Source organism: Oculina patagonica, chromosome 7, assembly GCF_052425735.1.
Source record: "Oculina patagonica isolate OP01 chromosome 7, crgOcupat, whole genome shotgun sequence".
Taxonomy (NCBI): domain Eukaryota; kingdom Metazoa; phylum Cnidaria; class Anthozoa; order Scleractinia; family Oculinidae; genus Oculina; species Oculina patagonica.
In genome coordinates, this window is record NC_135764.1 from 23,104,781 (window position 1) to 23,118,693 (window position 13,913).

General features: G+C 39.6%; 1 protein-coding gene across 1 annotated transcript in view; it reads right to left on the minus strand.

Annotated features, from left to right (window-relative positions):
- LOC144660423 (uncharacterized) overlaps positions 1 to 13,913 on the minus strand; it is a 131,978-nt gene that overhangs the window by 95,478 nt on the left and 22,587 nt on the right. Inside the window, 29 exon segments of the mRNA XM_078521038.1 lie at positions 905 to 1,021; positions 1,107 to 1,226; positions 1,326 to 1,451; positions 1,595 to 1,720; positions 2,928 to 3,044; positions 3,128 to 3,247; positions 3,369 to 3,494; positions 3,932 to 4,057; positions 5,013 to 5,138; positions 5,266 to 5,391; positions 5,926 to 6,042; positions 6,119 to 6,238; positions 6,539 to 6,664; positions 6,800 to 6,925; positions 7,381 to 7,497; positions 7,576 to 7,701; positions 8,141 to 8,266; positions 8,376 to 8,501; positions 9,079 to 9,183; positions 9,275 to 9,409; positions 9,958 to 10,083; positions 10,191 to 10,316; positions 11,057 to 11,161; positions 11,280 to 11,405; positions 11,968 to 12,093; positions 12,742 to 12,867; positions 13,055 to 13,177; positions 13,264 to 13,389; positions 13,765 to 13,887. Coding sequence (XP_078377164.1) covers positions 905 to 1,021; positions 1,107 to 1,226; positions 1,326 to 1,451; positions 1,595 to 1,720; positions 2,928 to 3,044; positions 3,128 to 3,247; positions 3,369 to 3,494; positions 3,932 to 4,057; positions 5,013 to 5,138; positions 5,266 to 5,391; positions 5,926 to 6,042; positions 6,119 to 6,238; positions 6,539 to 6,664; positions 6,800 to 6,925; positions 7,381 to 7,497; positions 7,576 to 7,701; positions 8,141 to 8,266; positions 8,376 to 8,501; positions 9,079 to 9,183; positions 9,275 to 9,409; positions 9,958 to 10,083; positions 10,191 to 10,316; positions 11,057 to 11,161; positions 11,280 to 11,405; positions 11,968 to 12,093; positions 12,742 to 12,867; positions 13,055 to 13,177; positions 13,264 to 13,389; positions 13,765 to 13,887 — 3,561 coding nt within the window.

The window sequence follows — 13,913 nt, forward strand, 5'->3', positions numbered from 1 at the left end:
ATCTAGTAAGTAAAGTGAATGGCTTAATACGTTTAAAGTTAAACAGAAAAAAAAGTCCGCAGATGGTTGAGAAACGCAGGAATATATATCTATTTACCTGTGCAGTTTTTACCGTCGCCAGTATATCCTCTTTTACAGCGACAAACATATGATCCTTCTGTGTTGGTACACAAAGCATTCAGGTGACATTCGTTTGTTTCAGGACTTGCACATTCATCGGTGTCTAGTAAAAGAAAGGGAGTTTAGTGATTTTATCTAATAAACATCACAAGGGAAAATACACAGTTGTACGAAACAACGATAATATATTTTCAAAGGTCTTGTGAACCCGTACAACAAACTATACAAGTTGGCAGTTAGGGCTGTACCTCTACAGGTCCTGCCATCTCCTTCATAACCTCGCAAGCAGCGGCAGATATAGGACCCATCAATATTGGTACACAGAGCGTTGGAATCACATTCGTTGCTCTCAGAGTTCTCGCACTCGTTGAGATCTAAAAGTGATTGAAAATAATAGTTTAGACTGAAGTAGAACGTTTGAATTAGGTAAAGGGCATCAATAGAAAATCTGCTAGCCATTCTTGCTTTTTATTACGGATTGCATTACAAAGCACTAACACAATTTTATCATACCTAGATTTGGCTGTGATAAACAAAGGCTTTTAGTTCGAGTCTACGCTGAGTGATTTTTTTTTTATCAGCATTGACCCAAAATACTCAGCTATTAAAAAGGCGTACGCAACAAGATGTCATAGCATGTCATAGTGTAATAGCCAGTGTCTGTAAAGCGGCGTTTCTTTAATGTAACTTGCATAAGAGAAAATGAAGCCACTTCTGTAGCTCAATACCAAATGTTACATACAGTATGAAACCGAAGCAAAACCAATCTGCCACCATCACGTACCTGTACAGTTGTATCCGTCACCTTGGTAACCAACATTACAAAGACATTGAGGCGGTCCAGCGTCTTCCTGGCAAAAGGCGTTTGGACCGCACGATGGAGAACAACCAGATATAACAGCTAAAATAAAAGAGTAATAATTAAATTAAGATGACAACAAACTATTAAGGACAATACAGTGCCCAAGGGTACATGAAGCTTTTACCTGTGCAATTCTTTCCATCGCCCTCAAAACCTTTTTTGCATCTACAGACATAGGATCCATCAGTGTTGGTACAGAGGGCGTTGGTGTCACATTCATTTTGACTTGTGCATTCATCAAGATCTAAGAGGGTAAATGTATATCAACATTAGCTGACTTGTGTGAAAAGGTTAAAGAAAACAAAGTGGGAAAACGATGGTCAACAGTATCATGGTATTTTGCCTGTGCAATTTTTGCCATCTCCAATATATCCGCTTTTACAGCGACAAACATGAGATCCTTCAGTATTAGTACATATGGCGTTTATGTGACATTCGTTGGTTTCCGGACTAGCGCATTCATTTGTGTCTACAAAAATACCATAATCAGATTTAAGAGTGATTTATTTACAACTACTGTAAAGGAAAAAAAATGCCAAAGCGATTGTACTCCCCGAGGGTTCTTATGAAACCTCTAGAACAAACGAGACAAGTTTGCGGTTAGGCCTTTACCTGTGCAGGTCCTGCCATCTCCTTCATAACCTTGAATACAGCGACAGATGTAGGACCCTTCAGTGTTGGTACACAGGGCGTTGGAGTTGCATTCATTACCCTCAGAATTCTCGCACTCGTTAAGGTCTGCAAGTTATTGTAAGTTAAACAAGAGGGAACTCAAAATGAAACGCACAAGTTAAAACAAGAGGGAACTAAAAAAAAAACGCATAAGTTGAAACAAGAAGGAACGCAAAATGAAACTCACAAGTTAAAACAAAAGAAAACTCAAAATAAAACGCACAAGTTAAAGCAAGAGGGAACGCAAAATGAAACGCACAAGTTGAAACAAGATGGAACTCAAAATGAAACGCATACGTTCAATTAAAAGGGAAATTTAATGAAACGCACAAGTTAAAACAAGAGGGAACTCAAAATGAAACGCACAAGTCACTGAAACAAGAGGAAATTCATTTGAATTCTAAAGAACTCAATCAGTGCAATATTTCGCCGGAAGATTGGGTGGCTCGACACTTAAAAAAATTATGTGAAATAGAGGGAGGTAGACTTGCCTGCCACCGAAATGGCTGTATTTCCCAGGATTCCTTTTGGTCAGGAATAAGGAAATTACAGGTTTGCAAGCATAGCTCTAATCAAATGATATATGGCTCAGTCCGCTGAGACACTAATGGGAAATGTTTGCTGCAAATGTACACTTTTGAATACAGAGTTATTTTTTCTTTAAACAAACTGGAGGCAGAGATGCGTGTTATTTTTGTTGCCATAGGCAGTAGCAAACGGGCATTTTCCGATTTGCTTCAGACGAAACAGTCATATGCAAAGGAAATCCAGTGCTGTAGACAGTTGGTTGCCTATTAAAAAAAACTATTATTACTTTGCCATAACAAGGGATCGTTGCAATCTTGTGTCCAGCAATGTAAAAGTTGCAGATTTTTAAATCACTGCTGGTGTTTTCAGCACAAACCTGGGCAGTTAAGATCGCTTAACGTTTAAGGATGTACATTGTACATATTTTTTTTTAAAAAAAGGATGTACATAATAAAAATCGTCCGTTTAAACGGAATCCGTAAAACAAGGTTACGATATACTTACAATGAGGATTAAAGAAGCCAGCCAGCCCAGTGTTTTTCACTACCGAATTTTACATACAGTGTATATTCAAACGAATAGAGTGCAACTGACAGTCGTTTTTTTTTTCTTTAAAATCGTTAAACAAGTGCCCATCGAAGACTCGAAGCTGCGATTTTCTCGCAAACCTCCTACGCCGAAGACCAGCACGTTTACAAAAATTCGACTCTAACAAACGAAAGGCCTTTCTGCCTCTGCAACATACCTGTGCAATTGTCGCCGTCCCCTTGGTAACCAACATTACAAACACATGTAGGGGATTCAGCGTCTTCCTTGCAAAAAGCGTTTGGTACACAAGTTGGGGAACAGCCAGGCACAACAGCTGAAATAAAAGATAAAATTTTTTTCTGAGTTAAGAAATTAAGCTATAGAGAAACCAAAACTGTTTAAAGGGGGATATGATACCTGTGCAATTTCTGCCATCTCCCTGAAAACCTTTTTTACACCGACAGACATAAGATCCTTCAGTGTTGGTACACAAAGCGTTGGCGTCACATTCATTTTGACTTGTGCATTTATCAAGATCTAAATTTGCAAAAAGTATATCATCATTTGCTTCGTGTGAGAAGTGAGAGAGAAAGTCGGAAACACATCAGACAGACAGACTGAAGAACAGCGGAAGAACAGCTACATAATGACGTTATACCTGTGCAGTTTTCACCGTCTCCAGTATATCCCCTTTTACAGCGACAAACATATGATCCTTCAGTGTTGGAACACAGGGCGTTTAAGTGGCATTCGTTTGTTTCAGGACTTGCACATTCATCGGTGTCTGGGAAAGAACATCAATTTTGGAAAGCGTATTAATATATTTTAGCATGGTTTTCTAAGGAAGCGTGGCCGGGGATCTGGAGCGCTGGATTTGAGATCCAGAGATCACGAGTTCAAGACCCGTTCTGATCACTAGCTGGTATTGTTCGCAATAGTTCGAGTTCAACTTCTCGGCTAAGCTTGTAAATAGACAACTGGTCTGCCCCCTGTCAAATGGGATGATAAACCATGCTATGATCACTGACAATATTGTTTCAGTATTTGTTTGTTTCTATTGCCCTGGAAAGTGGTCAGTTAAGATACGATACAATACGGTACAAGCACAAAACAACGTTACCTTTATACATTCAACAACTGCATCAGCAGCGATAAAAGACAATAAATTGCTTCATTTTTCCAAAGCATGCAATGGGATTCTTAGCTCCAAACTTGCTTTACCTGTACAGATCCTGCCATCTCCTTCGTAGCCTCGAATGCAGCGACAGATGTAAGATCCTTCAGTGTTGGTACAGATGGCGTTTGGGTGACATCCATTACTTCCAGAACTCTCGCACTCATTAAGATCTATAAGTGATTAATCACAATGTTTTGTCTACCTTGGGACCTTTCAAGTAACTAAGCGAAGAAATCTTTAACATCCTGGTAGATCAACAGGTATGCGATTAAAAGTATAAGTTCACTAAAGGGTAAAACACTGAATAGGGCTGCCAATACAGTGAACTTTAATTTGAGTGGCGTTTTTTAGAATCTTTTACAAAGGAAGCACGTTTGTAAAGCGCAACACGATGTGTTTCCATTTTATGTTAATGCTTTATACTATTTCGCTGGTTTTGTAATTGATGTAATTTCGCTACAGACAACGTTTAAACTGCAGTGTTGCAGAACGCTACACAAAAACACCATGTTTGCCACGAACTTACCTGTGCAGTTATACCCATCACCTTGGTAACCAACATTACAGGCACACTACAGGAGGTCCCGACACCTTTCTGGCAAAAAGCATTTGGACCACATGTAGGAGAACAGCCAGGTGTAACAGCTAAATGGAAAGCGTTTTAAATGACTCAATAACCTAAACAAAGTTCTGAAGTACAGTTTCTTCCATCGCACAGGAGCTAAAACATTTTATACATCAGTGGTGGATCTAGGGGAGTCCCGGACCTAGCCCCCACCTATTTTTAGGCCAAATAGAGGCTCGTACAGCCCCGAGGGCGCCCCAACCACCCAACCCAGGGTCTGGATGATCTCCCCCTCCCCCCCCCCTTCCCCCCACCCCCCACTTAGCTGAAGGTCAGGATCCGCCACTGTACATTATGTACAGCGACCGATGTAGGACCCGTCAGTTTATGTACACAAAACGCTGGATCACATTCATTTTCAATTACCATTCATCAGTTTAAAGATGTTGTATATAGCTGTTGTTTGGCATCCAACAAATGAGCAAAGAGCAGACACCCACAAGTCACCACAACGACAATTAGTGGAGAACAACAATATAAACTGAACGTACATGATTTACCTGAGCAGTTTTTACCATTCCCAGTATATCCTTTTTTACAGCGACAAACATAGGATCCTTCAGTGTTGGTACACATGGCGTTCGTGTCACATTCGTTCCTGTCAGAACTTGCACATTCATCAGTGTCTGAAAAAAGGAAACGTATTTTCTGACTTAAAAGTAGAACAGTCGTACACGTTTATCTGCATCTGCAGCTAAAACAAAATTAAAAGTTAAATTGCTACGAGCTACGAAGCGACAGTTGAAGCTTTACCTGTACAGTTCCTGCCATCTCCTTCGTACCCTCGGATACAGCGACAGATGTAGGATCCCTCGGTGTTGGTACACAGCGCGTTGGAGTCACATGCGTTACCCAAGAAACTGTCGCACTCATTGAGATCTATAAATCATTGAAAACAATGTTTATCTCTTCAGTAAAAAAAGGTAAAGTCTGCGTCGAGCCTAGTGGCACATTCAGGCCGGAGCTTATCCCTGTTTCTGATGTGACTAGGAGTATTTATAGTCCCCCTGGATGTGATCCTAGGACATCGCAGGGTTACCCTACAGCGTTAGTTCGCCTGTACTCATTTATACACCTGGGTGGAGAGAGGCAATCCTTGAATGCGAGAGTGTATAAAGTGTTGTTCGATCCGGAGTCCAGCGCGCTAACCATTAGGCCACCGTGTCTCTTCAGAAATCTATTCCATAAATCGATAGACCAGGTGAATAAAGAGGCATGTGATTTCAACTGCCAGCTTTGCGGACTAAACTTCATTCTCCAAATTTCTTAAGAACCTTTCCAAAATATAAAGCAAAACTAAAAAAAAAGATAGTTATAACTTCAAATCAATTTTAATATCATTATTGGGAAAAAGAAAAGCGCCTGATTTCGTACACAAAAACGTTTTCACAGAAGTCTGCCTCTCACACGCACCTGCACAGTTATATCCGTCTCCTTGGTAACCAGTATTACAGACACATGAAGGGCTTTCGGCATCGTCCTGACATGAAGCGTTTGGACCACAAGATGGAGAACAGCCGGGTGTAACAGCTGAATAAAAAAGGTACTGCAATGGATTAATAAGTTTAAATGGAAAAAACAAGCATGTGGTCAAGTCGGTTGGTACCTGTGCAGTTTCTTCCATCGCCCTCAAAACCTTTTGTACATCGACAGACATAGGAGCCCTCAGTGTTGGTACAGAGGGCGTTGGTGTCACATTCATTTCGACTTGCACATTCATCAAGATCTAAGTTGGTAAAGCCAATATAAACAGTATTGTATTAAAAGAAGCACATTCAACTAGTTAAGCACAGACTTGGACAGAGCTTCAAGTGAGGGTCCTGAGGGGGTAAAATGGGGAACTGGAATATTGGCAAATTTTCGCTGGGAAAATGCGATTTGAGTCACTGGGCCTGGGAGTCACGAACAAAGGATAATGGAACTGGGATTTAGGAAAATTTGGGAAAACAATAGGCTGGGAAATGGGATTTATACTCCCCCTTTAGGAGCCCTCAAGTAGCAACGGAATTGGAAAAATTTAGTTTACCTGTGCAGTTGGTACCAGGTCCTGTAAACCCTCTTTTACAGCGACAAACATACGACCCTTCAGTGTTGGTACACATGGCGTTCGGGTCACACTTGTTTGACACAGAACTTGCACATTCATCAAGATCTAAGTAGGAAAATTATACATTGATACTCCTTGACTTTATATAACTACTTAAAAAAGAAATTGACAAAAGAACTTAAGAAAGCACCACAACGATAGTCGAACAGAAGAGAAAAGGACAGATGCACTTTTTTTAACCTGCGCAGTTTTCTCCATCTCCAGAGTACCCCCTTTTACAGCGACAAACATACGATCCTTCAGTGTTGGTACACATGGCGTTCAAGTGACATTCGTTTGTTTCAGGACTTAAACATTCATCAGTGTCTAGAGAAAGAAAAGTAAGTCGGAGCGGTTTTCTAAAAACTGTGACAAACGTAAAAACAAGTCGTACGGTCAATAGACTTATTTTGGAGATGCATTTATATCAGCAGCTAAAAGAAAACCCGATTTTTTTAAAATAATATTCACATATAAAACTAACCCATATATATTTTACACTCTTTCGAGCAACCCCATAAATGCAGACACCAATACTGATATAGACCTAGAAACTTGTTCCAATAACTGTTCTATTTAAGCTTAGCGGGTCATTTAATTTAAATAACGGGTATTGAGCATAAACCTCAAGCAACTGACGTTCATAACTGCAAGATGTCCGTAACGGCGTGTCAGTACATGTACTTGAAAAAATGTTTTATCAGTTTTGCTCAAAACTGCAAATAGGGTGAAAGGTAATGCTATAAACAATATAGAAAGGCTGGGATGCCTTTCACACAAACCTGTGCAATTGTATCCATCGCCTTGGTAACCCAATTTACAGGCACATTGATAAACTCCCTCGTTTCTCTGACAAATAGCGTTTAGACCACAAGATGGAGAGCAGCCAGTGGGGATAGCTGAAGAAACAGAATTTAAAATTAATTACTCACTGTTACTTAAATTAGATTAACAGAAATTGCAATACAATCTTTTACCTGTGCAGTTTCTGCCATCGCCTTCAAAATCTTTTATACAGCGACAGACATAGGAGCCTTCAATGTTAGTACACATGGCGTTGGGGTCACACTCGTTTAACTCAGAGCGTTCGCATTCATCAATGTCTGCAATCAGGAGAAGAAAAAAAAGACATTGCCAACATTGTACATCTCAGTCCATCACCCTCGTATCCTTTTAAACAGCGGCAGATATACGAGCCTTCCGTGTTAGTACACAAGGCGTTTGGATCACTTGCGTTTGTTGCTGGAGATCCGCACTCATCAAACAACTATTTGTAAACGAATACTTGTCATGTTATTACACCTTATATTTTGTACTTAACTATTTGGCGTAAGAAGACAAACAAACTGCGTTGCCGGACGTACTGGCGGAGCCGTGCTCTAATAGTTTGTACAGTTATTATGCCCATTGACCACTGGCAAACAGCCCTCCACTTTGAATGTTTCCTGAATCCGTTTGGGTAGTTTTGCCAAAAGAATCTGGCGCTAATAGTTGTGACATTGTTAAATAAACTATTTCAAAACTCGCAGCTAATATTTCTACCTGTACAGTTTCTCCCATCTCCACCATACCCTCTTAGACAGCGACAAACATAAGACCCCTCAGTGTTTGTACACATGGCATTTGGATGACAACTGTGGGTTTCAGGATTTGCACATTCATCTGCATCTGTAGTGAAGAAGCAAAAAAATCGTTGCCAATGTTCTTTTTCAAGAGTTAAATATCATGACTTTTCTGGACATTACGAGTCAAATTAACGAGACAGTCGAAGCTTTACCCGCGCAAAATCGGCCATCACCCTGGAATCCTCTAAGGCAGCGACATATGTACGATCCTTCAGTGTTGGTACACAGAGCTTTGGGGTCACATTCGTTTGTCTCCGGACTTGCACATTCGTTAATATCTGCGTATGTGAACGTGTGGACGTGAATATGTAAACGTCTGGATTTATAATAATTAAGTTTAAAAGTACATCTATTTAGGTAGTTAGCACAAAACAGGACCCTCAAGCAAGCCTGTTGCTTTAACTTTTATAAGGTTAAAAAAGAGGATGTTGTTGTTGTTGAAGTTAACACGAAACAGGGCCCCTGATTATCTTAGGTTAAAATAAAGGGTGTTGTTGTTGTTTTTATTGCTGTTGTTGTAGTCAGCAAGAAACAGGACCCCTAGGCCTGAAGCAAGCATGTATTGCTTAAACTTATATCAGGTCAAAATAAAGGTTGTCGCTGTTGCTGTTGTTGCAGATGAATCGCAATTTTAATGGGAATAGCTCGCTATATATTAACCAACTACTTTAATGAATTTTGAATGAATAAGGTAGAACAGCGAGCAAAAGACCGTGAAGGATGGAAGACGTTGCTGGGCAGCCTTATGTTCCACTAACAGGAGCGAAGAGGATAAGCGCGAGTAAGTGATAATGAATTTTTGGCGCATGTTTTGTTACAATTAGACAGAAAGGAGGGCCTGTCTATCACTCATACCTGTGCAGTTGTATCCGTCACCTTGATAACCAACATTACAAACACATGCACCTTCTTGGCAGAGCGAGTTTAGACCACATGATGGAGAACAGCTTGGCGTGATAGCTGAAAATAAAAACCGCGACATAATCAGTGCACAAAACGGTTTTAAGAAATAATGTTTATACCAAGACTCAGTAACGCAACAGAAACGTACCTGTACAGTTACTACCATCGCCTTCATATCCTCTTTGGCAGCGACATATATAGGACCCTTCAGTGTTGGTACACAGGGCGTGAGTGTCACAGTCGTTGCTGTCGTTGCTGTCGCTATCAGCACATTCGTCGATATCTAAAGTTTAAGAAGAAATATCCTTTGAGATATAACAAAAACAAATTACAGCTAGTTTTTAGGAAAATAATAATAAAAAAACTATTTACTTACAGGTTTCTATCGGCAAAAATATTGAACAAACCATGGCCTTAAATAAATAGCGTAATACTTAGAGAACAGGTATTTTGTTATAAAATTTATTATAAGCCGCAACGTAGCTAATTCTTCAATTTCAAACACAGAGCCTTCTTCTTCTCATAAAGACACCATTCAATCCGAAACATGAAAACGTTATGATGGTTTTGCCATGGACGTGTCATGTTGTCCTTGAGAGAGAAAAAGTAATTTTTGAACAAATTGTCCTCACATAACTAGAGATCAGTCCGGGCGTGAAAGAAAAAAGAGAGTGTTTGCCTCCTGCACGCCTCGTTCGTAAGAACCACAACCGTTTGGTCTTTTCTTTTCCACAAATATGAATAAAAAATAAGGGAGGGCGTTGTATATGACGCAAATGGTTGTTACATTGTTGGATAAACTATTTCAAAACTCGCAGCTAATATTTCTACCTGTGCAGTTTCTCCCATCTCCACCATACCCTCTTAGACAGCGACAAACATACGACCCTTCAGTATTTGTACACATAGCGTTCGAGTGACAACCATGTGTTTCAGGACTTGCACATTCATCTGCATCTGTAGTGAACAAGCAAAATATTCGGTGCCAATTTTATTTCAAGAGTTAATTATCACCACTTTTCTGGACATTACGAGTCAAACTAATATGACAGTCGAAGCTTTACCCGCGCAAAATCGGCCATCACCCTGGAATCCTCTAAAGCAGCGACATATGTACGATCCTTCAGTGTTGGTACACAGAGCTTTGGGGTCACACTCGTTTGTCTCTGGACTTGCACATTCGTTAATATCTGCGTATGTGAACGTGTGAACGTGAATATGTAAACGTCTGGATATATATTTATTAAGTTTTAAAGCACATTCCAGACTCGATATAAAGAGGTGGCTTTCACGCTTTTTAGGAAATGTATGGGATTGTATTTGAGAGTTTTTTTTAAGAACGTGAGGGATATTTGGCTTACTTTCAATGGAAATGAAGTGATGTTACTTTTATAGTCATGGCTTTTTTCCCTTTCTCCTGGTTCGAAAAGGCATACATTAGAGTAATTCACGTTGACCTTGAGCCTAAAATTGAGCTAGCCCTCATTCAAATGCTGCTTGCAAAAATATTGCTTCAGAACTGTAGGTAGTGTCAACATTCTTAAGATAAGTTTTTTTAAATAAGTCAGATTTATTTACGTAGTTAGCAAGAAACAGGACCCCTCAAGCAAGCCTGTTGCTTTAACACAAATCGTGTTAAAACAAAGGATGTTGTTGTGCTTGCAGATGAGTCGCAAATTTAACGGAATGGCTCGCTATATATTTATCATCTACTTTAATAAATTTTGCATGAATTAGGTGGAACAGCGAGAAAAAGACTTTGAAGGATGGCAATTGTTGCTGGGCAGCCTTATGCGCCTCAAGCAGGAGCGAAGAGGATGAGTGTAAGTGAGTGATAATGAATTTTGGCAAGTAGCTCAATAGAAAATGTTTGGAAACGAAATGTTTTGTTACAATGTGACCGAAAGGCAGGTCTACCTCTCACTCGTACCTGTGCAGTTGTATCCGTCGCCTTGGTAACCAACATTACAAACACATGCACCTTCTTGGCAGAGGGAGTTTGGACCGCATGATGGAGAACAGCTTGGTGTGATGGCTGAGAATAAAAACCGCGACAAAATCAGTGCGCAAAACCGGTTTTAAGAAATAATGAATATACCAAGAATCAGTAACGCAACTTAATACCAAGACTAAGTAAAGTAACGGACCCATACCTGTACAGTTCTTTCCATCGCCTTTATATCCTCTTTGGCAGCGACATATATAGGTCCCTTCAGTGTTTGTACACAGGGCGTGAGTATCACAGTCGTTGCTGTCGCTATCAGCACATTCGTCGATATCTAAAGTTTAAGAAGAAATATCCTTTGAAATATAACAAACATAAATTACGAGCTCGCAACGTTGAATCTAATTTTGCACAATTTAAAAAAAAAACACGAAGTTCGCTTCTATCGGCAAAAAAATGAGCATTCCATGGCCTTCAAAAATAGCGCAATAGTTAGAGATGAGGATATCGGTGAAACAAAGAGGAAAAGAACGTGCGTATGCAAACTTCTATAAAGGCACCGGTCAATCTGACACGTGAAACATTTTGATGGTTTGGCCCATGGACGTGCTATGTTGTCCTCGACAGTTAAAGAAAGAAAACAAAGTAACTTTTTAAAAACACAATTATCCTTCCAAAAATAGAGATCAGCCCGTTATTTACGTGGAAGAATAGAATAGAAGTTTCCTTGCCTTCTTTCGGGTGCACAATTCGTTTGTTAGAACCATGGCCGTATTGGTCATTTCTTTTGCACAAATATGAATAAAAATTAAGGGAGTGCAACACGATGTATATGACGCGAATGGTTCTTAAATTGTTAAATAAACTATTTCAAAACCCGCAGCTAATACTTTTACCTGTACAGTTTCTCCCATCTCCACCATACCCTGCTAGACAGCGACAAACATATGACCCCTCAGTGTTTGTACACATAGCGTTTGGATGACAACTGTGTGTTTCAGGACTTGCACATTCATCTGCATCTGTAGTGAATATGTGAAAATGAATGGCACGCAATGCATGCAGAAAGGGAGTACGTTTCTTAGAGAATCTTAAATAATTAACAAGAATTTTTTTTAAAAAATTAACGTATAATGAATAAAAGTATTGAATGATTTTTCAACAAAAGATGAGTGCGATATCTTAGCTTGTAGCGCGACATCTGGTATAAGCTTGTATAAGCCTGATCAGGATGGGCTCCTGGCCTGATATGCATACAACGCGGTCTCGATATTGTTTACACAAGGCAATTACAGAAATGTCTGTTCCCTGAATATAACAGAACTCTTCAAATATAACTTGTATCTTTCCTTTATATTTTTTGTACTTAATAGTCATTTCTAACTTTCCAGTAGTATTTTGCTTTGTGTTCTTCGCGGCGATTTCTTGTTGTGCTAGACTTGATCTATGTTCACGTTTTATTTATTTCTGTAGTTAGTTCCCATCCATGTCTTTAGTTCCTAGTGGGGTATCCCAAAAAACTTCCAAAGGAATTTCTCGCCCCAACATTAAGAGTTGACGTCATCGATGACGTCATCGCATAAAATTGTTGCCAATTTTATTTCAAGAGTTAATTAACATGACTTTTCTGGACATTACGAGTCAAATTAACATGACAGTCGAAGCTTTACCCGCGCAAAATCGGCCATCACCCTGGAATCCTCTAAGGCAGCGACATATATACGATCCTTCAGTGTTGGTACACAGAGCTTTGGTGTCACATTCGTTTGTCTCTGGGCTTGCACATTCGTTAATATCTGCGTATGTGAACGTGTGAACGTGAATATGTAAACGTCTGGATTTATAATAATACGTTTTTAAGTGCATCTATTAAGGTAGTTAGCAAAAAACAGGACCCCTCAAGCAAGCCCGTTACTTTAACTTGGGATAAAAGATTTAATAACAGTAATCTAATGTATAAATGCAGAGTATAGTTTGTCCGACCTGTGCAGTTATCCCCAGTCTTCTGAAATCCCACCCGGCACTGACATACAAAGCTTCCGTTTAAGTTAATACACTCAGCCCCAGTAGGACAGTTGACTGTACCAGCTGCACATTCATCAACGTCTGAAATAAAAATTATCAAGATGAGAAAAACAATGTAATAAGAGGTGACAGATTCTGTGCACACCTCGGTGTTTGAAGGAACGTACCTTTACATAATGTCCCATCTCCTTCGTATCCTCTCTTGCACCGGCAGACATACGAGCCTTCTGTATTTGTGCACAGGGCGTTGGGAGCGCAATTGTTGGACTTTGGTGATTCACATTCATTGATATCTGCAAGAACAGCTGGATGATGTGACAAGTGATACCATTTCCAGCATTATTTAGACTGGGTCTCTACACTCGAGGTATATGGAACTATGTGACAATCTTTTAAAAATTGAATAAAGGTGTTCTACTCAATTAAAAATGCCTGTGAGTCTTACGTTGAATATTTTAGTTTAAAAATAGGAAAAAAAACGTGAACTGAATAGAAAAATAAATAAAAGTGAGACAAAACATGCAAAAACCGATTCATGTGCATTCCTCACCATTTCTCACTCGTTCGATGTATGGATGTGGAAAGAAGAGTAAAACAAAGGAGAACAACTTCATGGCTAGATCACGTTATTGGGATTTATTTTTAATGTGAACTAATGTTTGTCAGACCTGAACAGTTGTTTAATGTTTTCTGAAATCCCGTCCGGCATGGACATTCAAAGGTTCCATTTAAGTTTATACACTCAGCACCAATCCCACAATCGGCTGAACCGTCTGTACATTCGTCAATATCTAAAATAAGAGCAATAACAACAACG